This window comes from Cucurbita pepo, chromosome LG09 (genome assembly GCF_002806865.2).
Source record: "Cucurbita pepo subsp. pepo cultivar mu-cu-16 chromosome LG09, ASM280686v2, whole genome shotgun sequence".
Classification (NCBI taxonomy): domain Eukaryota; kingdom Viridiplantae; phylum Streptophyta; class Magnoliopsida; order Cucurbitales; family Cucurbitaceae; genus Cucurbita; species Cucurbita pepo.
In genome coordinates, this window is record NC_036646.1 from 2,175,876 (window position 1) to 2,203,160 (window position 27,285).

The window sequence follows — 27,285 nt, forward strand, 5'->3', positions numbered from 1 at the left end:
AAAATTGTTTCTTTCTACTCCCCAACTTGCTAGAGAGAGGTTTCCATACCCTTATAAGAATGTTTCATTCTGAGAGGTTTCCATACCCTTATAAGAATGTTTCATTCTACTCCCAATCAATGTGGGATCTTACCATCCGTCCCCATACCATTTGTCCCCATTTGGAGCCCAATGTCTTCGCCAGCACTCATTCCCTTCTCCAATCAATGTGAGACCCCCCAATTCACCCCTTTTGAGGCCCAACATCCTTATTGGCACACCGCTTCATGTCCACCCCCCTTCAACGCCCATCGTCCTTGCTAGCACATTGTCTCGTGTCCACCCCTTTCATGGCTCAAACTCCTTGCTCGCACATCACCCAACGTCGATACCATTTGTAATGGCCCAAGCCCACTACTAGCAAATATTACCCTTTTTGAAAAAGGACACCCCCAATCCACCGGCCCAACATCCAAAGAGGTCAATATGCTAGCAATAGACTTAAGCCGTTACAAAAACACAAAAACAATAATCCGTGACCTCTAACCTTTTTTTTTTAAAAAAATAAATAACTTTCATATGTAAATTTTGTTTCTAAATAGGTTAATTAACTTTGAAAATTTGTATAAAATTGAACCACAGACTTAGTTAATTATTGCAATCTCCACCCTCTAGTCACTTTATAGCATTAATTTCATGAGGTATACATAATAACTGTTTGATCAGTATAGCCAAAGATTTTAGAGTTCCAAATGATGATGGAAGTGAATAATTAATTATAAGATCAATAAGAATATATCTCTATAAAATCTGCACAACATGTATACAAAGGGGTTCGTTCACTCCATCAGTTTATACCTTTTACCCACGAAGGGATGCGCGAGGAACAGCTGGTAACCCCAATTCATCCTCAGCCTGTGCATCAAATTTAGAACAAAACTCAATGTGAGTGCATATAAAAGAGGCAATTGTAAAGCAACAACTCACTTACAATTATTTATTTATCTAAATGATCGTCATAAGTGAGCCCGACTTGCACATCTCAACTATTCTCATTCGAGAACTGCTTAGCCCTAGCTAGACACAATGGTGTACAATCCGATAATAATGGGCTTTTCTTGTTGATTCATTGATTGTTCTCTTACTTGCTCTAGTGACTGACAAATGTCAACGGTTTGGTTATTAAGGTAACTTGTAGGATATTAAATCTTAGGTAGGTGGTTATCACGGCTTGAACTCGACCTTTTAAGTCACTTATTTGACCTTTATAGACCATTTGGTTAGAACTTGCTTAGATCTTTTCTATGTTAATGGATGCGGTGTTAAACCACACGTGCTAATGCACCATGAACGAAAACTGCATTAGCACGTGTCTTGAATCTAAACAAGTACGGGATTATCGACTCAAAGAAGTTGGATTCAGTATATGTCTGAACTGAAGTTTCACCGATTGTTACCTGTGCATTGGTTCTGCCAGCAGGAACTGCTGCCTGCCCTGTAGGAGCTGAAGGCAAATTGAGTTCTCCTTCCAAGTCGGATTCCTTGTCGGGCTGGAGATAAGATGGAACCCCATCAGCCTCAGTTTCAAATCCCATGTCTGCTTCCAAGGCATCAAGCTCTACGTTCGAAAAAGGCAGTAAAGGCGTAAGCTTCTAGCGTGTCATGTTTTATCAAATTTGAACATTTAAATGGAGCAATCTTACCGCCCAAAAGTTCATCCTCGTCAATGTCATCGGGCACATTATAGCTCCTACCAAGAGTCTCTTGAATTTCATTGCTCACATCCATCATATCCATCATTTCGTCTTGCAAGTTCTGCAGGAAACAGCACAAAACCTCTAAAAGAATGCCATAATTGAACGTAAAGGATGCTAAAAAGAGTTGATTGCTACTGACGTCTATGTCCTGTATCCTCACTGTTTTCATCATTCCTTTCAACTCCTTGTTGGCAGATTTCAAGGCCGACATCTGAAAAACAAAAAAGAAAAACGTTAGTATGACAGAGTTTAGTCCCCTATTTGATTTGATAAGTACATCCCAGATGTCAATCCCATCAAAAGCTAGACCGATATTAGGAAGAACCATAAGAGAATCTAGATAGACATTTTATTGAACTTCAAGAAATGCCTTCCGAATGACGTTTGTCCCCTACCTCGTTATCTCACGAGGTAGGCAGCCGGTTCCAACTAGACAGGAAAAGCTCCACCTGAACTGCCCTGAACTCTGACCTCGCTACGAAGAAAACAAATTTTCGGCAAGAATTAACTGGGGCATTAATAGGAACCACCTCAACCCAGGTTTCTTGGTCATCTGACCCACATCATAAACACAGAAACTAAAATGCAGGATGTCTAGTCGAACAATTAGCATGCAAGAAGCCAATAAGCTATCCGTTTCAATATCCACAAGTTTCCTTGATCTAACACCAAATCTCTTTGAAGCCAAATTTGTCATGGACAGCCCAACCTTTTCCTTTTTTTTTTGGGAGGGCGGCAGAAAATGAGCAACGATGATCACAAAAAGGATATGTACCGTTTGTTGAGCGTCTTTTATGCCCTCTGAGGCAAATGCAACTTGGTCAAGGTTAAACGTCTGATTGTACAGCATATCACGTTGTCCTTCATACCTGTTCACAAGCATAAGAAGTAACATAACAACCATATTTAAAGGTATTGTTATGTAGCACTTAAACCAGCTTCCAGTTTGATAGCTAACATTTAAATATACTAGCTTTCTTACATCAAAATACATAATTAAGTTAAGGACAATAAAAGTCTAAGGGGGCACCATCAGTAGTTACACAGCAAGAAAAGTTTGAAAAGTGGAACAGAAAAAGGAAAAGAAGTGTGATTCTAAGAATTTTCTGGTAATCTAACGAATTAACTCTTCTTATGTTATAAGCCCTAAGACTACAGAACAAAGTTAGATAACAAAACCCCTCAATGAAACATGATTAAGTAAGCATATATGCTATACTTGAGCCATGATACACGAACACCCCTAACATCCAAGCTTCTGCAAGATCTCAAGATCTGAAGTTCCTAATCAATTCACCGAAACCACCATTCCAAAGTATTCACAACCAAACTACTTATTTTCTGAGAAAATGATCTGCAAATGTCGCACAGAAGAATTTTAAGCAAAGCTACAAAAAGATGTGAAAACACGAAGGGAGCTTACATTCGTTTTTGCTTTAAAACCCTCATCGCTCGAGCTTTAACAGCTTCTTGAGCAGGACCGGGCCTTGTTTTCTTAATCTGTTCCTTATACCTACTGAGTTCGACATCAAGCTTCTTTATCTTTTCATCAACTGATTCGCCTCTTTTATTAATCTGAAAAAGAAGCAACACAGAACGTTGAACCCTAACCAAAACAAATGAATCCAACAAAAGAGAATCAACCAATCCTTCCATAAAATTAAACGCACCAGGCAAAATCAATGCCAACCAAAAATCAAAACCCTAGAGGTAACAAAATTTAAAAAAAAAATGAAAAATTACTCTTTCGGAGGCATCTTCAATAGACGGAGGCGGTTCTTTGTCTTTCTTAACGCCAAAAACCCTCTTCATCTTTCTACTCTTCTTCCTCTTCCTCCGCTGCCGCAAAGATGGAGCAGTTCGACGTCGACTAACTTTCAGAGACGATGAACAACGCCGGAATGTGGAGGAAAATCCCCTGAGAGAGAATTTGCTTTCACTGGAAAAATCGCGATGAGAAACTCTTTACCGTTTCTTGGAGCGTTCATAAAAAAGAGCCGACCGAGGGAATAATATTCCTGTGCATCCGATTCTATCTTATTGGATGAACTTTAACGGTAATTATTATTTGGTCATGTAATCATTTTATAAATGCCCTTTATATTTTATTCGCGCACGACAATATTATTATGATTAAAAAGAAAATTGCATAAATACCCCTAAATTATTATAATGGTTGCAATTTCGCCCTTAGACTATAATAATAATTGCAGTTTCACCCCTAAAAATTTACACGTCATATAGTGACCATTACATGAGAGTTCAAGGTTTATGGGTGAAATTGCAATTTGTTTAGTTTAAGGGTTGATTTATGCAATTTGGCCTTTTTTTTTTTTCTTTTTTTCTTTTCATAATGGGTTCTATTTTTTTNGTTGTAAACTTTTCTAACAAAAATAATCTTTACTAAATAATGAATTAAGCCGACCCAACCATAATTTTTTTGGTTGGGTTGGTTCATATTGTTCGAGTAATTTATTCAACTTTTTATATTTAATAAAAATAAAATGTTAATTCTAAAACATTTATTTTTTTTACTCTTTTAAGAAGGTTGTAGAGAAATAAGTAAATATATATATGGTAAGAAAAATAAAATATATTTTTTTAAAAAGTACAAATTCAGGTAAGCTTTAGAGGCACGTATGAAAACCCAATTCCCAATTCATAAAATTTTAATTTATTTGAATATAAACCGTATAGGTTGGGTTGATTGATAAGTTTTTCGGGTTATCTATTTTTTTAATACTCCTTTAATGTAATTTTCACGGGTACTCAAATGAATGACGTATACTTCTATTGAATTCGGGTACTCAAATCTTGTACTTCATAAATTTGTCTACCAACAAAAACATGTTCATCCATCCAAATACATTATTGATACGATACAACTCTTTATTAACTAATTTAAATATTATTTTTGCCCGAACTAATTTGAAAAATTTTAAACACTCGGAATTTATTTAGCCTATTTATTAAATTATAACACATATTTTGAGAAAATAAGCACTATACATGAATACAATTGAAAATTACACATAAGTTTCACAAACACAATGCTTCCTTCAAGATCACTTCTTGATTGCTTATCAGCAATGCCATGAGGAATTAACTTCAAAGAATACAATGCACTGAGGATGAACCATGCCCAACCACAATGGAAAACAGCAGAGAATGTGCAATATGATACAGTTATTTAGGTGACCATATACATTAGGGAAGAAAATTCAGGTAAAAATGGCGACGAATGCAGCAAAGACCAGACGGTTTAGCTCGAAGGCGTGTTCGATGAAACGTCAAGGTGCCAATCCAAGTTCCTTTCTTGTCTTTCCCACAAACAAGTCTCCAGATTTAATCAATCCAGGAATGCATCCGCTAATTGTCGTGAAAGGAAGTTGTGCAACTCCCTCTTTCCTTCCGAGCGACACGATTGCAAGGGGCGAACCGAGTTTGTATGTAGCTAACTTGCTCTCATTTCCACCCATCAACAACACTTTTAGGTTCTTGGAAGTTATATGAGCATGTCTTTCTGCTAAATAACCTTGTTTGATTTCCTGTTCAATGAATCCAAAGTCATTAAATAGCACATGAAGGATATTGAGTATCTGAACAGAAATATGATAGTAGGTTAACACATCGATCCAAGTCGAAGCCGAGTTGCGTGCTATATTCGACCCTAGTACAACTTATGTGAGATCCCATGTCGGTTGGGAGGAGAACAAAACATTTTTTATAAGGGTGTGGAAACTTCTTCCTAGCAGATGCGTTCTAAAAACCTTGAGGAGAGGCCCAAAAGGGAAAGTCCAAAGAAGATAATACTTGTTAGCGGTGGGCTTGGATTGTTACAAATGGTATTAAAGCCAGACACCGGGCTATGTGCCAGCGAGGAGGCTAAGCCCCGAAGGAGGTGAACACAAGGCAGTGTGCCAACAAGGACGCTGGGCCCTACAGGGGGTGGATTGGGGGTCCCACATTGATAGGAGAAGAGAACGAGTGTCAGCGAGGACACTGGTCTCGAAGGGGGTGGATTGTGAGATCCCACATCGGTTGGGAAGGAGAACAAAACATTCTTTACAAGGGTGTGGAAACCTCTTCCTAGCATATGCATTTTAAAAATCTTGAGGGGAGGTCCAAAAGGGAAAACCTAAAAAAGACAATATCTGTCAGCGAAGGGCTTGAATTGTTACAAATGGTATCAAAGTCCGACACTAAGTGATGTGCCAGCGAGGAGGCTAAGCCCCGAAGGGGATGGACACGAGGTGGTATGCATGCAAGGACGTTGGGCCCCATAGTGGTTGGATTGGGGGTCCCACATTGGTTGGAGAAGGGAAAAAGTGTCAACGAGAACGTTGGGCCCAAAGGAGGGTGGATTGTGAGATCCCACATCGGTTGGGGAGGAGAACGAAACATTCTTTATAAGGGTGTGGAAACTTCTCCTTAGCAGACGCGTTTTAAAAACCTTGAGGAGAAGCCGAAAGGGAAAGCCAAAAAAGGACAATATCGGTTAGCGGTGGGCTTGGATTGTTATAGCTTACTTCATCACTCTTGACATTTTTTCATTTTTCCCTCCTTTTTCTTGCACCCTCTACAGAAACGATCTGCTTTTAGGACATTCTTTGTAAATTCAATCACAAAGGACAGTAACACAATACATTATCCTACGTTAATCTAAAAGTGCTAAAAGCCAGAAGCAGTAAACGTGTTTCAAACAAACTGTCATGATAAAAGCGTTCAGATATGCATGTATCGATGAGTGCCATGTAGAATTGGTAGTCATCTACAAGATTACCAACTCCAATGCTCTTTTTCAGATTTAATCAGATGAAATTTGATTCATAAACAAGATAAATGTTATCTACTTTAGATATTAATTAGATGCAATAAGGGCTAATTAGAAACGTCAAGATTTTCAGATAAAGGACTTGCCTGGAGGTCTGTGATATCTCCAACTGCAAAGACATTCTTAAAACCCCTGACTCTCATGTGCTTGTCAACCATCAGTCTTCCATGGATGTCCAAGCTGTTTGTCAAGACGGTCTCTTTCAGCCACTCTGATCCAATTGGCTTTCCGGTACACATGAAGTGGCAATCGGCTGCAATAGTCTCGCCGCCTGAAGTTCGATATACTCCTTCTGATATAGATTGCATTGAAATAGATTGTTGTAGGATCACTTCAACTTTCTTTGATGTTAACCAGTTAAGTGCCTTTTGGGAAGCCTTAAACCCGACAAATTCCATTAATCTCGACCCCCGGTGTATTAATTTCAAATTTTTCTCTGGGAAATCAACAGCAATTTCAGCAGCGAGCTCTACGCCAGTAGGACCACCTCCAATTATTAAAATTGTATTGGCAGCTTTTATCTTCTCACATTCTGTATCCAAAAAGAACAAGTTAGCTTGGTGTGCAGAACATCTATGCTGCTTCCAAATCCTACCCCTATACGTTTGAACGAAGTAAACAAATGTGATGACAAGATAAGGTAGTCCGCTTCCCCCCCCACATGCCTGGAGAGGGGAGCGAAGCATTCCTGATAAGGGTGTGGAAACCTCTCCCTGTTGGACGCATTTTAAAACCTTGAGGGGAAGCCCAAAAGGGAAAAAGCCCAAAAATGACAATATCGCTAGTTGTGGGCTTGAGCTATTATAAAGGGTATCAGAGTCAAATACTGGGCAGTGTGCCAGCGAGGACGTTGGCCTCCAAGGGGGTGGATTGTGAGATCCCACATTAGTTGGAGAGAGGAACAAAGCATTTACTATAAGCGTGTGAAAACCTCTCTCTAATAGACGCGTTTTAAAACCTTGAGGGGAAGCCCGAAAGGGAAAGCCCAAAAAGAACAATATCGGCTGGCGATGGACTTGGGCTGTTACAGAAAGAGAAACTTATGCCTACTTTCAGTTTAAGCTTCTGCAGATCTTTTTTAGAATAACTAGAGTGTCACATGTATTATTTTTATGCTTTGCCCACCCCAAACTTATCTCCAAGAGACAACTTTTGAGTTACAAGTTCTCAACCTAGGAGATTGAGCCTAGATTTCACTACATCAAGAAGAATTTCACCAAGAACATTAGAGACATATCATGCTCTTTATAATTTTATCTTTATCCCTGCTCTTACTAAAATTGGATAAAGGCAAACTCAATATAAGAACCTGGCAACTCCAAAAGTTGTTGGTGCAAAAATAAGAGGAATTCTGTCTAGCTAATGTACAAACCCCTTGGGACATGGGAAGGAGCCAGTTTTTCTCAGTCAAGAGTGCCTCGTCACTCTGCTACTTTAAGAGATTATTGTAACGGCCCAAACTCGTCGCTAGCAGATATTGTTCTCTTTGGGCTTTCCCTTTCGGGTTTCCTCTCGAGGTTTTTAAAACCCGTCTGCTAGGGAGAAGTTTCCACACCCTTATAAAGAATCCTGCATTCTCCTCCCCAACCGATGCGATGTGAGATCTCACAATTGATTGGGGGGTTCCACATCGATTGGAGAAGGGAACGAGTGCCAACGAGGATGCTGGACCCTGAAGGAGGTGGATTGTGAGATTCCAATCGGTTGGGGAGGAGAACGAAGCATTCTTTATATGAGTGTGGAAACATCTCCCTAACAGACACATTTTAAAAACCTTGAGAGGAAGCCCGAAAAGGAAAGTCCAGAGAGGACAATATCTGTTAGCGGTGGACTTGGGCCATTATAATTACAAACACATAAACAAAATTTTGTAGAGAAAGTTGCCTATCAGGTAAGCAACAGAGAAAAAATATAATGTGCAAGTCCATGCAGATCCTACAACCGAAATTTTAGTATGGCCAGTTCTACCTCAATAACGAACATAAAAAAAATCATTTAATCAACTTTATTCACCTGCTTGGTATTGACTGAGCCTTTCAGTTTTACTTTTTGGAACAGTTTCCTCGTGACCGGTAGCAACGACAAGATAATCGTAGGGAACTGAAGAGCCATCTGAAACAAAAACTTCGTTGTCTGTGATACTCATGGCTGCAGATGAAACAATTCTTGCATTGGGAAGGTAATCAGTATGATTAATCACTGATCTTTCAGCAAATGACGGCTCCACCATTGACCTCAAACCAGCCCATGAGATCTCAAAATACTCCTTCCTGAGTCCAATCAAACCATTACAACCTTACTAAAAAGTATTTTCTTCAGGAAAAGCAAGGGAACACTACTCGAGTTGTTGTAAAGAACGTAATAAATTAAATATTAGAAAAACCATCAGCGATCCGTTACAGCAATTTGTATTACGAAAGAGGATTTCGTTGAACGAGTATAATTCTCAGTTTTAATATCAATAACAATACTCGTGATCCAATAAATCGAACAAGAATAGAAAAGAACTCCAATAACAAACGAAAGTACAAGCAAGCTTACTGATCGATTAGCACGACATCGGCGACCAACTGAAGAGAATGAGCAACAAAAGCGCCGCCGATTCCTCCGCCTACTACCACCACCCTCTTCTTGTCCTCCGCCCCCAGCATTTGCAGGCCTTTCACAGAACTCCTCAGACACATCTTTGAAGCGATTTCAAACACCTCTTCGTAGCTCAAAACTCAAATGTTAAAAATACTAAACAGCGAATAAAGTTGAGAATTGTCTCAAGATCAAGAAATCGGTACTTTCCAGTGGGAAAGCTCGAGATTCCGGCTGATTTTGGGGTTCGGCAAGAGGATTTGCAGCGTTGAAAAAAATGGGGGGAAGAAATAAAATGTGAGCTATTGAAAAGTGAATTGGGCTTTGTTGGCGCGCATAGCTAGAAAAACGGTTAGCTTACTGACACGTGTCCATTACGAACATTAATTCCTAGCGATATTTGTTTTTCTGTTTCTGTAACGTTTATTTGTTTTTCTAATTTTAGATTTATTTTTCTAGTTTTTTTGTTTTTTGTTTTCAATTAAATTATTATTTTCTATATATTTGTATTTAATAACAACTTTATGATTTATTTTTCAAAAAATAAATTATAATAACAAAAAAAAAAAAAACTAAAAATTATAATTTAACTAATTATTTATTAAATATTGTAAACCTCATCCAAAATTAACAATTTTATATATATACACGCAACCCCGAATCTAAAGAGTAATTACAATAAATAATGCAAAAAAGATTCAAATATCAAATCAAGAAAAGAGTGAGTGACAATAAAATATCACTTTCTTGAAGACTTTTTGAATTTTGTAGTTGAATTAAGATTATTTATGTTATGTCTTATTTTTTTTAATTTGTATTTAATAGTTTTTATTGGTAATTTGTAGTTGTAGTTGAACTATATTGTTTGAATTATCTTTTTGGCTTATTTAAAGGTATATAATATTCAAGTTTGAAATCGTGGTGGAATACAATGAAATTTGTGTTTGAAACACATTCAAACTTTGCTTTAACTAATTTTGGACTGAATCATCTTGGTATCCCAGAGTGATCATCATAGATTTCAAGTTCCATTTAAGATCCATTTAAGAGTTATTCATCCTTCTAACCCGCTATTGGTTGGACTCAATTCGTTAATAATTATTCAAACTTCTCTATTTTCAAACGTGTAATTTTCAAACCATCTTCTTGAAAAGTATCGTCGGTTTGTGTAATATTTCAACCCATTTAATCATGTAAAATTCTAAATTGATTTTTTTTTTCAAATTTGGTTGATTTAATTGAAAATTTAATATTTAATTTGGCAAAAAACAATAACAATTGGAATTATAATATTAATTCAAATGCAAATTCACATTTTCTGAATTAAAATATATTTTTTTAATAATATTGATAAAAGAATATAAAACGACAACAACCTTCCTAGTTTGGATATAAACATCAATAATAAGGTTTATAATTTATTTAAAAATAGAAAAATATATATTCACTAATTTCATACAAATATTTATTGACATTAATAACTTTTAACATTTTATTAGCAAAATCCAACTTAAATTTAAATACAATATTTAAAAAATCAACTTCGAGGCCCAGCGTCCTCGCTGGCACTCTTTCATTCCTCCAATCGATGTGGGACCGCCCCCAAATCCACCCCCTTTGGGGCCCAGCGTAATCCACCCCCTTCGTGGCCCAGCGTCCTTGCTGGCACTCTTTCCTTCCTCCAATCGATGTGGGACCACCCCCAAATCCACCCTCTTTGGGGCCAGCATAATCCACCCCCTTCGTGGCCCAGCGTCCTCCCTGGCACTCTTTCCTTCCTCCAATCGATGTGGGACCATCCCCAAATCCACCCCCTTTGGGGGCCAGCATCCTTACTGCCACACCGCTTCGTGTCTACCCCCTTCAGGGAACAGCAAGAAAGCTGGGCCCAGCGTTCTTACTGGCACATCGCCTCGTGTCTACCCCCTTCGGGGAACAGCGAAAAGACTAACACATCGTCTGATGTCTAGCTCTGATACCATTTGTAACGACCCAGATCCACTGCTAACAGATATTGTCCTCTTTGGGTTTTCCTTTTCGGGCTTCCCCTCAAGGCTTTAAAACGCGTCTGCTAAGGGAAGGTTCCACCCCCTTATAAATGGTGGTTTGTTCTCCCTCAATCAATGTGGGACATCACAATAATAATAATAATAATAATAAACTAGTAATTTTAAAAATACATTTAAAAAATAAATAAATTACAAATTTTAATTAATTACCTATCATTTTTTTTATCTATTTAATTTACCAACTTTAATAATAATTTAAGAGGAGGAGATATCTAAACTTTTAATTTATATTTAATAAGTGATCGAACTTTAAAAAATATTTAATTAATTCTTAAATATTATAATAGATTGATTAATTTTTAAAAATTAATATATATATATATATATATTTCACCAAAGTTATTTATTTTTTTTTAAAAAACCGTCCCACTAAAAATGTAACTTGCCGTGTAAAATATAACAACAGCTCCGGACAACGGACTTTTCTTTACTTAAAGGATTGCTGCTTTTCGTCTGCAAAAATCATCTTCGAACTCACAGCCAAAAACTGATCTCCGATCACGTTCATGGCGGCTGACGACGCTGTGGTTGTAGTGAACGGTTTGAAATTCGACCAGAAGCACGGGAAGGAGCGAGTTCGAGTGGCTCGGGTATGGCGGACTAAAGATGGCCGTCATTTCATCGTCGAATGGAGCGTTGGCATCAGTCTTATTTCCGATTGTGTTGCCGCTTACGTTAGCGATGATAATTCCGAAATCGTTGCAACTGATACTATGAAGAATACTGTAATTGTTTTATTTTCTATGCTCTCATCGTTTCATTGGTGATTTTGATGATTTGTTGATTGTGTTTCTTGTGTATCTGTTTGGTTTGAGTGAAATTTGTGATATCGAGTAACTTCTGATCTTGAGAAGTGTTACGGATTAGTAAAGCGGTTCATGAATGGAAAATTTCTGAAAGGCAGGGTTTGGATCTTGAGTTTGGGAAACAGAGCAAAGCGCAAAAAGAGCCTACGCTTTTTTATGATTAAGAAAAAAACGAAGCGAGGGATTGATTTGACGGTGCGGTGCTGAAAGATGGAAAGTTATTGTCTAGAGTTGGAATCTTGAACAAGACGGAATTAAACCTTTCTGCATAATAATCATAACAGTTCACTATTGATTTTTTGGTTCTAATATTGTTACTCGCTTTACGATTAAAAGTTAATGGAATTTATGTCATTCAGGTGTACGCCAAAGCCAAGGAATGCTCTGATCAAATTTCAGTGGAAGATTTTGCGATTCTTCTTGCCGAACACTTCACATCATATTACAAGCAGGTACATCCCATGTTTCAACTTGTATTCTTAATTATTCGCGTGTTTGGCACTAATTGAAGTTGTAAATTGGAGCTGGTAAGCATTGAAAGTAATAGTGATCTCCATTTCAAAGCTCTTGCATGATCACTTAACCAGTTCTGGAACTTCACTATAGCCGACATGTTTTTATTCTCTTGCTCTACATTACTTATTAATACATTGGGGGAACTCATTGTCCCACCGGTTTCGCTTTGTGGGCCGGGAATGCCCGACTTATCAATTTATCCGGTAAACTACTGGAGGCTCATGTAGCCCTACCGGATTAATCGTATTCTGGCCGGAGCAATGAACCAATTCGAAGTGGCTCATTTCGTACCTGAGAAGCCCATGTATGAACAAAGATTAATTTTACTTTCCCACCTAGCTACTCTAGGTTGGGGCGTAGGTCTTGGTGGGGAAGTTATAAACACCTTTCCCTACTTTGTGTCTGGAGTTCTTCACTTAATTTCCTCCGGGTTTCATAAAGATTACATAATTATTGCTGTTCAAGTGGAACCATTGTTTTCTCAATTCCAACAAGTTCATTTTTAACCTTGAAAAATGGGGGCCAATTCTTGAAAATGTCATGTGTCGTCAAGCTCCTACAACTAGTGATGAATTATCTGCATAATTTGAGGTTTTTATTGGTAGATTACCTACCTGCTTTCTGAATCAAGAACCTTGTTCTTCAAGTGTTAAAAAAATTGCTGAGTCTGCCATTATAGATCTCTTCAGACCTTTTTTTTCATTAGAAAACATACAATCATGGATCAAATATGACCATAGTATTTGAGATGTTCTCCAGATGCATGCACCAACAGTAAATAACCAGTCCACTGAATTAGTTACATATTGGCCGGACAGAGTAAACATCTCTCCACCAATTTCCATAAAACGATGTTTCTTGCTTCCTTCTCGAACTTCCTTCTCGAACTTCCTTCATTTTTTTTTATCTTTTCTTCTGCTCAAATCCCTTTTTCCTCATTGCACATGTTGCTCATCCTTGGGATCTTTTTCTTCTTATTATTATTAGTTGGTGCTAAAAGTTAATAGATCCAAAGATGTTCTCTAATATGTGCAATTCATGTTGCAGGTTACTACTGCGGTAGTGAAAATTGCAGAAAAGTCATGGGAGCGTGTATCTGTCAATGGTCAACCACACAACCATGGTTAGTTGTTCTTCTTTGTAAAGTTTGACCACTGAATAATTCTTAATTCTTATAGACGATCGTTAATAACTCTTTGCTGAGAACTAATTTTTATCATTACATTCAACCTTTGCAAAGATAATGAAGATGTTGAAATATTTAGTTTAAAGATTTTTTTTTCGGTTGGAAACAATAACATTTAATTGATATGATGAAATTATAAAAAGATGAGAGATTCTATCCAATGGGTTATAGAAAAAACTTTTCCGTTTGGTCATGAGAGTAGATAAACTGTAATTACAAAGGGAACAGGAGAGAGATAAGAAAGTTATAGAAGTGAGGAAGGCTTGAGCATCTTGCTCCTTTTCTTTAGAACTTCAAGTTAATAAAGCTTCCATTGTTCAATCTTCCTTATCTGCGAATTGGAATCTCTGAGTTCTTATTTTATTCTCTTACATGCATTATTTTATTGAAGGCTTCAAACTTGGATCTGAAAAGCACACTACAGAGGTGATATTTAAGAAGTCAGGTGCGTTACAAGTGAGCTCTGGCATTGAGGAACTATCTTTGCTGAAGACAACTCAAGTAAGTCTGCTCTTTTAAATACATATTCAAAATCCATCACTATATACAACTCATGGTTATATAATGATGTCTTTATATTGAAGGAGTGCTAACTGAGATGCACCAGCTTTTCTTATTCTAAAATCTGGCCTCATGGGTTTTTTCAATAATGAAAGCTATTCTATTTCATTTATCAGTCAATTAAGCCACTTCTGCATAGTCTACCTCATCAGCTTTGCGTCATCTTCTCTCTATTCTTTATCAGCAATATATATTTCTATACCTAAAATTCACCCTTCATATCCAAATCTATTCAAACTCAGAAGTACCCTGAAATTTTCCAAGGTCAAAGGTCTACTTAGCTGATACAGACGCAGCTGTGTCCATATATAGTTTAGAGATTCTCCTCATGATTCAGGCATTAGGAGCAAACTATCTGAGAAACATCAAGAGTCAGATTTTGATTGAACATGAATTCTCCTTGGAAGTCTAAGCTTTATGATTTTATGATGACAATCTAAAAGCCATTTAATGTAAATTACTTAGCTGGCATGATTAGCTTTGATGTCACTCAAGAAGGATTTATTGTATCCTGGGGTAAAGTTTCCTTTTAATCAAGAGTTGGCACTTGGATAAACTTGTAGAATACATAGCAGACAAAAATTTCAGTAAATTTTCTACTAGTAGATGCTGTTTAACTATCTTATGTTTTTGCTATTTTCTCTCCGAACTTTATCGTGTGATCGAGCAGTCAGGTTTTGAGCAATTTTTTCGGGATAAGTACACAGCTCTTCCTGAGACACGAGAGAGGATATTGGCCACCAAGGTTTCTGCTTCATGGAGGTATATTCTTTAATGATCAGACTTGTCTGAGAACTAATACCTTTTCATATAGCTTCTGGTTCTCTTGCCTTATTATTTTACAGGTCGAAGAGCAATCAATTCCAAGTATTTTTGTTTTTGTTTTTGTTTGGTTTCTAGTATTTGGTTCACAAACAAAATTTATATACTTTGATGCAGGTATTCATTTGAATCTATGTCTAGTATCCCCAAACAGCAGTGTTACTTCACGGAAACATACCTTGATGTCAAAAAAGTGTTAGTTGACACCTTCTTTGGGCCTCCAAAAGAGGGTGTTTATAGCCCATCTGTTCAATACACTCTTTATGAAATGGCAAATAACGTTCTCAGCAGGTGAATGCTCAATTGTACTAAATACCTTTAAATGTTTGAACTCTGTTAATAATTTTTGGATTTCCACTATTTTAGGTTCCATGTTATATCATCAGTGAGGCTGAAAATGCCAAATCTCCACTTCTTACCTGTCAACATATCAACAAAAGATAATCGGAGTATCGTTAAGGTAAGAGTCTGTTTACAACGGTTCACTTTTCGTTTTCCATATTTATTGAAGAGGTCTAGGCTGTGATCTGGTGATCTATGTGCAACCCTGCTTGGACTCTCAAACTTATTTTGAGTTCATGCAGAGTTCTTGCTATCTTTGTTGCCAATCTCCTACCCATTTCAGTTCTTGCTATCTTTGTTCTATTAACTCTCTGGTTAATCTATGTGCAACCCTGCTTCGACTCTCAAACTTATTTTGAGTTCATGCAGAGTTCTTGCTATCTTTGTTGCCAATCTCCTACCCGTTTCAGTTCTTGATATCTTTGTTCTATTAACTCTCTGGTTAATCTTGGCAATAATTCACTATATACCTGAGAATTTCTTATGTTTTTTAGATGGACGTCCAAGTTCTTTCATTCAGTGCTATTGCTTATAATTTACATTCATTCTTCCTTTTTGCAACTCTTTTAATAATGAGTTTAAATTTAGCACCTATGTTGGTTAAAATTTACAGCGTCTGTTAGCCCAAAATATAGGACCAAATGACTTTCTAAGTGCTTAGAAGTGTACCATTTTTGGCACTTATAACATTTTTATGACTTTCTAAGTGCTTAAAAGTGTACCATTTTTGGCACTTATAACATTTTTTAAACATTTAGAAAGTCATTCCAAAGAAGCTCGTAATCTCACATCTTGTTAGCATCGATTACAACCATCATTATACTTATATAACTAAAAGTCTCCCTACATAGGAACTATATCACAAAAATAGGAAGAAAAAAGTCTTACGGAAATGAATGATGGTGTTGTTTTGCAGTTTGAGGATGATGTGTATCTGCCAACAGATGAACCCCATGGATCAATTGAAGCTTGCTTAAGCCGCTTATCTTCAAAGCTTTGAGGAAATTTAAGCATTTTCAGTGTCAAGAAGGTCACAAGCCAGGTTATGCCTTTCCATTTCTAGAAAAATTTCTGTATAACTCTGAACAAATCCTCTCGCTTTTAAGTTTAAATAATGATGAACAATGCAGAAGAAATGTTTATTTAAATTAGAAGGTTGATGATGCCTGTTTCTCGATTGTTTGAGTGTCCGGGAGTAGCATAATCCTAGGTCGGTAGTTGCCATGGAGTGAACTCATTCCTTTTAAAGCCCGATCTCAATTTTCACTTTCATGAAAATAAGTAGGACTAAATGCAACCAGTTGTTTAATAGGTGGTGGGTGGGTGCAACACAAGTGTGGGCGGTGAGAGCGATTGTGTACCACTTTGTTCTAATCTAGCGAACAAGTCCACCTTGCAAAATTCAGACTTTGATGACAAAGTCGACGTATTCTCGAGACTCGAGACACGTTTGAGATAAATGTTTTAGAAAATGTGAGCGAGGAAATACGTTGAAAACAATGTTATAAGTTAAAAACAAGTAGGTAACAAGAACGAACACATTGTTCTAATCTAGCGAACAAGTCCACCTTGAAAAATTCAGACTTTGATGACAAAGTCGACGTATGCTCGAGACTCGAGACTCGAGACACGTTTGAAATAAATGTTTTAGAAAATATGAGCGAGGAAATACGTTGAAAACAATGTTATAAGTTAAAAACAAGTAGGTAACAAGAACGGTTTCGATAGCATATAGTCTGGGTAAGAAGTGAACTAGTCATATCCCTCTATATTACATCTTGTGTGCCACTTGTTCTAATCCAGCGAAAAAAGTCTACCATGAGAAATTCAGACTTTGATGACAAAGTCAACGTACGCTCGAGACTCGAGACACATTTGAGATAAATGTTTTAGAAAATGTGAGCGAGAAAATACATTGAAAACAATGTTATATGTTAAAAACAAGTAGGTAACAAGAACGGTTTCGATAGCATATAATCTGGGTAAGAAGTGAAGTAGTCATATCCTTTTATATTACATTTTAGGGCATTTTAACCCTAGCGGGTGTAGACATAGTTTTAGTGAACAATTATACAGGTATGTAAAAGCTTATCTAAGAAGAAAGTATGTACAAAGAGTTTAGAATGGATTAACGGTTATAGACAACATAGTTATAGACAAGCATGATCATGACATGTTACTCATAAAATAGATAACTTAGAAGAAGAAAGCATGACCATGACACGTTCAATGTTTTTATTTGGTAACATTATTATATTTTTAATGTTAGATTTATATATGCATAATTATTTTTTTAAAAAAATATTTCAGATTATAAATTCATTTTATTTTTATTTTTATTCAAATATGTAAAATATGATACATCATATTGTAAAACAATAATGATACAAAATATGTTAATATATTAATCCACAATAATTTAATTAATAGCTAAAACTATATATATATATATATATATATATATATATATATATATACACACACACACACACACACGTCATAAATACATTTTCTTTATTTTTATTTTTTAACTTTTTATAACTATTATTATTAACTTTATATTTAAAATCGCTTCTCAAATATATTTTTAATTATTTAAAATTACGGTATGATATAAAAATTGTGTTTGAAAGTGTAAATTAAAAGAAAAAAAAAAAAAAGTGATTTAAATTCCAAACTTCTAGAATTCTCTCCGTCTCTCCCAAAATTTGGGTTGGCTTAATCGGAAAGCGCATGGTTCCCCCAAATCCACCGCCATGGATGATCTTCACCTCACAGATCAACCGCTTCCCAATCCCAAACATTCCCACTCTCTCAAATCTCGACCTTCTTCTTCTTCTATGATCTTCTTCTACTGTTCATCCATTCTCATCCTCCTTCTATCAATTTCCCTCTTCGCTTTCACCAAAACAGATCATTTCAAATCTCAATCTCTTAAAACCCTTTTTCAAGAACTCATCGATCGTCTCAACGCATCTCGAAATCCTAAGCAAACCTCTGTTCCTAATCCGTTTTCGACGTCCTCTCAATGTGTTCTTTGGATGGCTCCATTTCTTTCCGGCGGCGGGTACAGTTCAGAAGCTTGGTCCTACATTTTAGCCCTTCATGATCATGTAAGAAACCCTAATTTTCGTTTGGCTATTGAGCAACATGGCGATCTAGAATCCATTGATTTTTGGGAGGGTTTACCAGATTCTGTGAAGAATTTGGCCATTGAACTTCATAGAACAAAATGTAGAATCAATGAAACTATTGTGGTTTGTCATAGTGAACCTGGTGCTTGGAATCCTCCTTTGTTTGAAACTTTTCCTTGCCCACCAGGTGTTTACCAAAATTTCAAGTCAGTGATTGGCAGAACAATGTTTGAAACTGATAGAGTAAGTCAAGAACATGTTAATCGTTGTAATAAAATGGATTTTGTTTGGGTTCCTTCTGAATTTCATGTCTCTACATTTGTGAAAAGTGGGGTTGATCCTTCTAAAGTTGTGAAAATTGTGCAACCCATTGATGTTAATTTCTTTGATCCATTGAATTATAGTCCATTTAGTCTTGAATCTGTAGGAACTCTTGTTCTAGGAGACAAAAACATGGAAGAAGAAGTAAGCTTAGAGAAGGGATTTGTGTTCTTGAGTATCTTCAAATGGGAATTTAGAAAAGGTTGGGATCTGTTGTTGGAAGCATATTTGAAAGAATTCTCCAAGAATGATGGAGTTGGGTTGTTCTTATTGACAAATCCTTACCATACTGATACTGATTTTGGGAACAAGATATTGGATTTTGTAGAACACTCGGGCATTCAAAGGCCAGCTTCTGGTTGGGCTCCTGTTCATGTGGTTGATACTCATATAGCTCAAACTGATTTACCTAGAGTTTACAAGGCTGCAGATGCATTTGTTCTGCCGTCCCGAGGAGAGGGGTGGGGGAGACCGCTCGTCGAAGCGATGTCGATGGCATTGCCGGTGATCGCCACCAACTGGTCGGGGCAAACGGAGTTTTTGACCGATGAGAATAGCTATCCATTGGAAGTTGAGAGAATGAGTGAAGTGAAGGAAGGGCCATTCAAAGGGCATCTGTGGGCTGAACCATCCATTAGTAAGCTTCGAGTTTTAATGAGGGAGGTAATGACCAACGTCGATGAAGCTAAGGTGAAAGGGCGGAGGGCGAGGGAGGACATGGTCAGGCGATTCTCGCCCGACGTCGTGGCCGAGATTGTTCATCGTCATATACAAAGGATTTTTCATGAGGTGTGATGATAGATCAGATGTTTATAACCAAGATTTCATTGCTTTTGTTTGTGTTGGCTCTGATTTTATCAAGTTATGCATAGTTGTAGATTTGTGTAGCAGTGAATATTAGAAGTAGTAGTAGCAGATTGATATGCCTTAGTTGAATTAATTTCCATCAATAAAGCATTTGTTAAATGGTTGGAACAATGCTGGTGATCAATAAAATTTTAATACAAATATTCAAATTATAATTTTATTTTATGATATTTGTTAGAGTTCCAATAATTTTTTTAACTCCATAAATAGAGATTGAATTGATATTTATATTATAGTAATATTTAAAATAAATTGAAAATATTCTAGTTTTTTTTTAATAAAAAAAAAAAACTATACAATTATTTATTTTCATTTAAATTTATTTGCCGAAGTAAAAATAGGTTGCCTTCGTAGTTTAGATGTGATTTATTATGCAACAAATAAAATTAACTTTGTTAATTTGATATCCAATTGTTGGGTTTTCATGAATATATTTACTATGTTTCTTTTTCGAACTTTGTGAATAATAATTAAACTATCAACCTTTTGAGATGATAATTAGCGTTTATGTTATATTGAATTATGATAATTATTAGTAACGTGTCGAAAACTTACTAAGTTACTATGATAATTGTTAGTGACATGTCGAAGACTTACCAGGTTATGTTATATTGAACTATGATAATCATTAGTAACGTGTCGAAGACTTATCAGGTTATGTTATATTGAACTATGATAATCATTAGTAACGTGTCGAAGACTTACTAAGTTACTATGATAATTGACCTACTAAGTTTAGTGACCTGTCGAAAACCTACTAAGTTTAGTGACATGTCGAAGACTTACTAAGTTTAGTGACTGTCGAAAACTTACTAAGTTATGTTATATTGAACTATGATAATTATTAGTGAGGTGTCAACAACTTACTAAGTTACTATGATAACTATTAGTGTAGTGTCAAAGATTTACTAAATTTGAATGACCTCAATATCATCATAATTTAGCTCTTCTCAATTATCAAATTAAAAAAATTAGTTTATCAAATTTAAAAAGTATCTAATCCTAAATTTTTGGCATATTAAAAGTTTTTTTTAGACAATTTTGAAGGGTGTCAAATGAGATTTTAGACTTTCATTTTTGTGTTTAATTGATTTATGAATCTTAAAAAATGTCGAACAGACCTTGTTCAATTAGACAAAAATATTAAAAGACCAAAAAAAAAAAAAGTACCGTTTAAAATAAAGATGCATATTTAATTTATAAGGATCCATCCACGCCTAGAATTTTGAGAGGAGTCGACCCACGAGTAAGGAGAGGTTGTTCGAGGACATCATAAATTTCAGAGCAGACTCTATGGTGTTATTTGTTTAATGGGAGCATTGTTGTAAATTGATGAGAGGAGTCCCACGTTAACTAATTAAGGGATGAACATGGATTTATAAATAAGGAATACATCCCTATTCGTACGAGACAATCAGGGAAAATCAAAAGCACATCCACGAGAGTTTAGGCAAAAAGTAAGATAAAATCATACCATTATGGAGGTCCGTGGTTTCAAATATCAACAACATATTCTAAAGTTCGAGTTTCTAATAATGTCGGTAATTGTGATTTAAATAACAGTAGAGAAATATCCATCTTCAAACCTGTATAAAATCTTGTTCCCATTGAAGAAAACATGAATTATTCTCAAATATATAAGAGCATTCTTCATGAACTTATTTGCAATAATCTCATTCCAAGAGCACAACCCTGTAACCAACCATCATTCAAGAAGGAAGACTACTTCCCCAATCAAGCTTGTGACATGTTTTTATTTTACTTAAGTTCATTCAACTAAAGAATTAAACCAACATTATTGAAAGGGACAAGTATAAATATTTGTAGTAGAGAATAAAATTACTCGAGATGGGGTTTGAATACCGTTAGAACGTCTTTGTAAACAGGTTTCTTGAAATCTACAGCCTGCATGATAGAGTTTGAATGTAAGTTGAATTATCTAACTAGTATTCAGATTATTATTTTTTTTTTCTCAGCTTCTTTTGGTTAATGATATGTCAATGACGTGTCTACTCACACGTTCGACTACTTGTTCGGGTGACATCCATGACCATTCGCCGAACTCGGGTTTCTCAGTCCCATCACCTAAGAGATTGATCTCTTCGTCGCTTCCGGTCAACTTCAGCAGAAACCTAAAATTTTACAAACATTTGAACATAGCTATAAGAGTTGCAGATGTGCATAATATCATTGAAATTTGATTGAGGCAAATGAAAAGGGTCTTGGCAGGATGAGAAGAAAATGATAGAGAAAGGGTGTCTAACAGAGACACCAAGGGACATCTTAGTAGTAATACTATTATCCATTCACTGCCGTGGATTTTGTTTTATAATATATGTATCTTTAATGCCAACATGAACATAGCTCAACCGTTAAAATATTGATTCTACACAGTGTACACCAACATGAACATAGCTCAACAGTTAAGACATTGATTCTACAAGGTGTATGCCAGCATGAACATAGCTCAACAGTTAAGACATTGATTCTACAAGGTGTATGCCAGCATGAACATAGCTCAACAGTTAAGACATTGATTCTACAAGGTGTATGCCAGCATGAACATAGCTCAACAGTTAAGACATTGATTCTACAAGGTGTATGCCAGCATGAACATAGCTCAACAGTTAAGACATTGATTCTACAAGGTGTATGCCAGCATGAACATAGCTCAACAGTTAAGACATTGATTCTACAAGGTGTATGCCAGCATGAACATAGCTCAACAGTTAAGACATTGATTCTACAAGGTGTATGCCAGCATGAACATAGCTCAACAGTTAAGACATTGATTCTACACGGTGTACGCTAACATGAACATAGCTCAACAGTTAACAGTTAAGACATTGATTCTACACGGTGTACGCCAACATGAACATAGCTCACCAGTTAGGACATTATTCTACAAGGTGTATGCCAACATGAACATAGCTCAACAGTTAAGACATTGATTCTACACGGTGTACGCCAACATGAACATAGCTCAACAGTTAAGACATTGATTCTACACAGTGTACGCCAACATGAACATAGCTCAATAGTTAAGACATTGATTCTACACGGTGTACGTCAACATGAATATAACTCAACAGTTAGTACAAGGAAACAGGGTTGATTGTTTCGTTTTTTTAGTAGGATCGGCATTGAGTTAATGATAACCAGATAAACCAGATAAAACAGTGTATGTGGAGTGTGGATTTCGCTCTAAAGAATATGAAAGGAACAAGAACTATATGAATAGAAAGTAGAACTCACCACTTCTGCGCTTGACCCTTCCAGTCAGAACCCCACTGATGTCGAAGTTTTTCCCGGACATGTGGTGGGAAGTCATAAGTCAGCCAATAAGGTACCTACTTTAAGAAACCAATGTTCAACACATTTCACTATTGTACCCAATTAAAACTTCAGTAATCCACATAGTATGCACATTAAAACTACTAATACAGAAGGACCTATCGTTAAAAAATCATACTACAGGGTCATTGAACAAACAAGCCACATTGATGGACAAATATTAAATAACCAAGTCATTGGGCTGAGAAGATCACTAGTAAAGTTCAGACTATTCGTTTTCCATCTCCAGAGATTAAAGAAAAAGACCACAATGAGTTACACTGGGTTGGCAAAGTAATCATAGAACCACGTTAAACTTATATACTTTTAAACTCTAGATTTAAGTCACAACAGCCCAAGCCCGCTGCTAACAGATATTGTCCTCTTCAGGCTTTCCTTTCCAGGCTTCCCCTCAAGGTTTTGAAATGCGTCTGCGAGAGGTTTCCACACCCTTATAAAAAATGTTTCGTTCCCCTCTCCAACCGATGTGGGATCTCACAATCCACCCCCCTTCGGGGTCCAGCATCCTCACTGGCACATTGCCTCTGACACCATTTGTAATGGCCAAACCTACTGTTAGCAGATATTATCCTCTTTGGGGTTTCCCTTCTGGGCTTCCCCTCAAGGGTTTAAAATGCATCTGCGAGAAGTTTCCACACCCTTATAAAGAATGTTTCATTCTCCTCTCCGATCGATGTGCGATCTCATAGGTTGTCTATCAATGGTATTTCAATAATCAAAATGAGCATACCTCGACAATAATTGACATGCCCTCTTTTGCTTGAGGTTGGAGGTTTATATACTCATACCTCTACATTTGTTGTACTCAACAAAAGAGAAAACAATGATATTTCAATATTCAACGAGTTATTCTTTCAAGTGGTATTGAATGTTATAAAGCAAAACGATTGTCTAGTGACCTTCACATGAACATAGCTCAACAGTTAAGACATTGATTCTACAAGGTGTATGCCAGCATGAACATAGCTCAACAGTTAAGACATTGATTCTACACGGTGTACGCTAACATGAACATAGCTCAACAGTTAACAGTTAAGACATTGATTCTACACGGTGTACGCCAACATGAACATAGCTCACCAGTTAGGACATTATTCTACAAGGTGTATGCCAACATGAACATAGCTCAACAGTTAAGACATTGATTCTACACGGTGTACGCCAACATGAACATAGCTCAACAGTTAAGACATTGATTCTACACAGTGTACGCCAACATGAACATAGCTCAATAGTTAAGACATTGATTCTACACGGTGTACGTCAACATGAATATAACTCAACAGTTAGTACAAGGAAACAGGGTTGATTGTTTCGTTTTTTTAGTAGGATCGGCATTGAGTTAATGATAACCAGATAAACCAGATAAAACAGTGTATGTGGAGTGTGGATTTCGCTCTAAAGAATATGAAAGGAACAAGAACTATATGAATAGAAAGTAGAACTCACCACTTCTGCGCTTGACCCTTCCAGTCAGAACCCCACTGATGTCGAAGTTTTTCCCGGACATGTGGTGGGAAGTCATAAGTCAGCCAATAAGGTACCTACTTTAAGAAACCAATGTTCAACACATTTCACTATTGTACCCAATTAAAACTTCAGTAATCCACATAGTATGCACATTAAAACTACTAATACAGAAGGACCTATCGTTAAAAAATCATACTACAGGGTCATTGAACAAACAAGCCACATTGATGGACAAATATTAAATAACCAAGTCATTGGGCTGAGAAGATCACTAGTAAAGTTCAGACTATTCGTTTTCCATCTCCAGAGATTAAAGAAAAAGACCACAATGAGTTACACTGGGTTGGCAAAGTAATCATAGAACCACGTTAAACTTATATACTTTTAAACTCTAGATTTAAGTCACAACAGCCCAAGCCCGCTGCTAACAGATATTGTCCTCTTCAGGCTTTCCTTTCCAGGCTTCCCCTCAAGGTTTTGAAATGCGTCTGCGAGAGGTTTCCACACCCTTATAAAAAATGTTTCGTTCCCCTCTCCAACCGATGTGGGATCTCACAATCCACCCCCCTTCGGGGTCCAGCATCCTCACTGGCACATTGCCTCTGACACCATTTGTAATGGCCAAACCTACTGTTAGCAGATATTATCCTCTTTGGGGTTTCCCTTCTGGGCTTCCCCTCAAGGGTTTAAAATGCATCTGCGAGAAGTTTCCACACCCTTATAAAGAATGTTTCATTCTCCTCTCCGATCGATGTGCGATCTCATAGGTTGTCTATCAATGGTATTTCAATAATCAAAATGAGCATACCTCGACAATAATTGACATGCCCTCTTTTGCTTGAGGTTGGAGGTTTATATACTCATACCTCTACATTTGTTGTACTCAACAAAAGAGAAAACAATGATATTTCAATATTCAACGAGTTATTCTTTCAAGTGGTATTGAATGTTATAAAGCAAAACGATTGTCTAGTGACCTTCTCATTAGTTGATAAGGCTTAGCACAAATAGTTTGTCCTAAAAAAAAAAATGTAAAATGTGATTCAATTATGATAAACCAATTCTATTGATTATAATTTGATGGTAGAGTTGAAAACGAGAAAGGCAACAAGTTTACCCGTTTGTGAAAACAGAAACGTGACTTAGTGCAATATTTTAGAAATTGGATGCTGTTGATATCTAATTTCATTTGAACAGCCAAGATCTTTCTCCAGTATTCCTTCATTTTATCAATTAGAAGAACTAGGTTCATGAAAAATGTAAGAACAAGTTCATAAAAGAAATAGTACTTCAGCAATAATCTCTGCGGATCTGACTCCTGTTTCTTCTCTAAGTTCTCTGATGGCTGCACTTCTTGGATCTTCACCCTCATCCACGCCGCCCTAATGAGCAAAACAGAGCGAAAAGCTCATGATGAATAACATACAAAACGCTCAAGACCACACGTAGATGATACCATTTCATTTCCGTGCTGCTTAATTATGCTTCAAAGCAAAAATTTCAGACTTGATGAAAACATCTTATCGAATAAACTCTTCATAAAATCCATACGCGATAATTGGACAAACGTAGCCCTAAAACGGGCAATGTAACAGAAAACTGAAGTACTAATTCATCATTAAAAGCTCAGAAATATGCTGCTTTAACTTCGAACTTCCGTAAAAGAAAAAAACAAAACAATCAACAATAATCATAACCTAGAAGCAGACAAATCATCGTATTACCTGTGGCATTTGCCAAGCATCTGGTATATCCAACCTTGAGGCAGCAAAAATCTGTACATACCGAATTCAGATCCACATCACGGATGAATACTCGTAAAAATGTAGAGAAATAGAGAGATTTCGAGAATGACCTTCTTAGAAGAATTGATGAGGCAAATGCCAACGTTTCTGCGGTAACCTTCGGGAGGAGCTTCCATGGATGACGAGGTCGAACGCAGAGCAGATGAGAAAAGTGAAGGAGGACGACGATGATAGTGAAGAAGTGAATGATTAAAAACGACACATCGGCTTATGGCCATCCCTTTTCCCTCCCCAATTGGCGTTCAATCGACGCTCCGCGCTTCATTTATTCCTCTCCGCCGCAATATATTTAAATTCCCTTTTTACCCTCGTGTAAACAAAAAAGTAAATTACAGTAAAAAAAAGTTTAAAACGTTTTTAAAAAGACCATTTTAACCTTTTCAAAAACGTTAAAAAAAATATCTGTACCGTTAAATTTTAGACGTAAAACGTTAAATTTCATTAATATTTTTTTTTTTACCTTTTAAAAAGGATATTATTAACTATTTTATATAATTTAGTAAAAAATTTATAAAAAAAAAACGTTTCAAACGTCCTTTTTCCTATCACGGTTTTAAATTGCATGAATGAGCATTTGAACTTACTCGATGATGTGAACGATAAATTATTTGATTTTACTGATTCTCGGTACTGTGAGCATTGATCAATCCCGTTTTCGTCACGGTATTGCGTACAACACAGAAAATTATGCAAATTGATGGTCAAAGTACAATGTTGTTCCGTCGTTATGTTGATCACAATTGAGGTGTTAAATGATGAACCTTGCTGCAACGGCGGTGTCAGACTAATTCGCTCACTGTGCCACACTGTTAAAATATAAAACCGAGCACAATCTAATAGATAAAATATTAATTACTACTATAGAATTTGATAGTTCAA

The 27,285-nt window shown here is 36.5% G+C and overlaps 5 protein-coding genes across 5 annotated transcripts; 2 read left to right on the forward strand and 3 right to left on the reverse strand.

Moving 5' to 3' along the window:
* Positions 1-627: 627 nt before the first annotated feature.
* Positions 628-3,548, reverse strand: LOC111801820 (vacuolar protein sorting-associated protein 60.1-like). Its single transcript, XM_023685994.1, has 7 exons — positions 3,480-3,548; positions 3,160-3,311; positions 2,512-2,605; positions 1,876-1,947; positions 1,683-1,794; positions 1,437-1,597; positions 628-894 (listed from the first exon to the last, which is right to left on the reverse strand). The coding sequence occupies exons 1-7, from the start codon at positions 3,546-3,548 to the stop codon at positions 841-843; spliced, it is 714 nt and encodes a 237-aa protein (XP_023541762.1). The 3' UTR covers positions 628-840.
* Positions 3,549-4,780: 1,232 nt separating this feature from the next.
* On the reverse strand, positions 4,781-9,426 carry LOC111801821 (apoptosis-inducing factor homolog B-like). Its single transcript, XM_023685995.1, has 4 exons — positions 9,112-9,426; positions 8,584-8,840; positions 6,657-7,102; positions 4,781-5,284 (listed from the first exon to the last, which is right to left on the reverse strand). The coding sequence occupies exons 1-4, from the start codon at positions 9,252-9,254 to the stop codon at positions 5,027-5,029; spliced, it is 1,104 nt and encodes a 367-aa protein (XP_023541763.1). The 5' UTR covers positions 9,255-9,426; the 3' UTR covers positions 4,781-5,026.
* A 2,233-nt stretch (positions 9,427-11,659) lies between these two features.
* On the forward strand, positions 11,660-16,618 carry LOC111801822 (uricase-2 isozyme 2). The gene is made up of 8 exons (XM_023685996.1): positions 11,660-11,947; positions 12,388-12,480; positions 13,592-13,667; positions 14,122-14,231; positions 14,962-15,053; positions 15,231-15,404; positions 15,480-15,573; positions 16,372-16,618. The coding sequence occupies exons 1-8, from the start codon at positions 11,729-11,731 to the stop codon at positions 16,453-16,455; spliced, it is 942 nt and encodes a 313-aa protein (XP_023541764.1). The 5' UTR covers positions 11,660-11,728; the 3' UTR covers positions 16,456-16,618.
* Positions 16,619-18,111: 1,493 nt separating this feature from the next.
* LOC111802622 lies at positions 18,112-19,929 on the forward strand. The gene has a single exon (XM_023687055.1). The coding sequence runs from the start codon at positions 18,212-18,214 to the stop codon at positions 19,703-19,705; it is 1,494 nt and encodes a 497-aa protein (XP_023542823.1). The 5' UTR covers positions 18,112-18,211; the 3' UTR covers positions 19,706-19,929.
* Positions 19,930-21,356: 1,427 nt separating this feature from the next.
* LOC111801475 (nudix hydrolase 26, chloroplastic) lies at positions 21,357-26,659 on the reverse strand. Its single transcript, XM_023685485.1, has 6 exons — positions 26,457-26,659; positions 26,326-26,376; positions 25,891-25,983; positions 24,581-24,675; positions 21,795-21,909; positions 21,357-21,682 (listed from the first exon to the last, which is right to left on the reverse strand). The coding sequence occupies exons 1-6, from the start codon at positions 26,622-26,624 to the stop codon at positions 21,617-21,619; spliced, it is 588 nt and encodes a 195-aa protein (XP_023541253.1). The 5' UTR covers positions 26,625-26,659; the 3' UTR covers positions 21,357-21,616.
* Between the last annotated feature and the right edge of the window lie 626 nt (positions 26,660-27,285).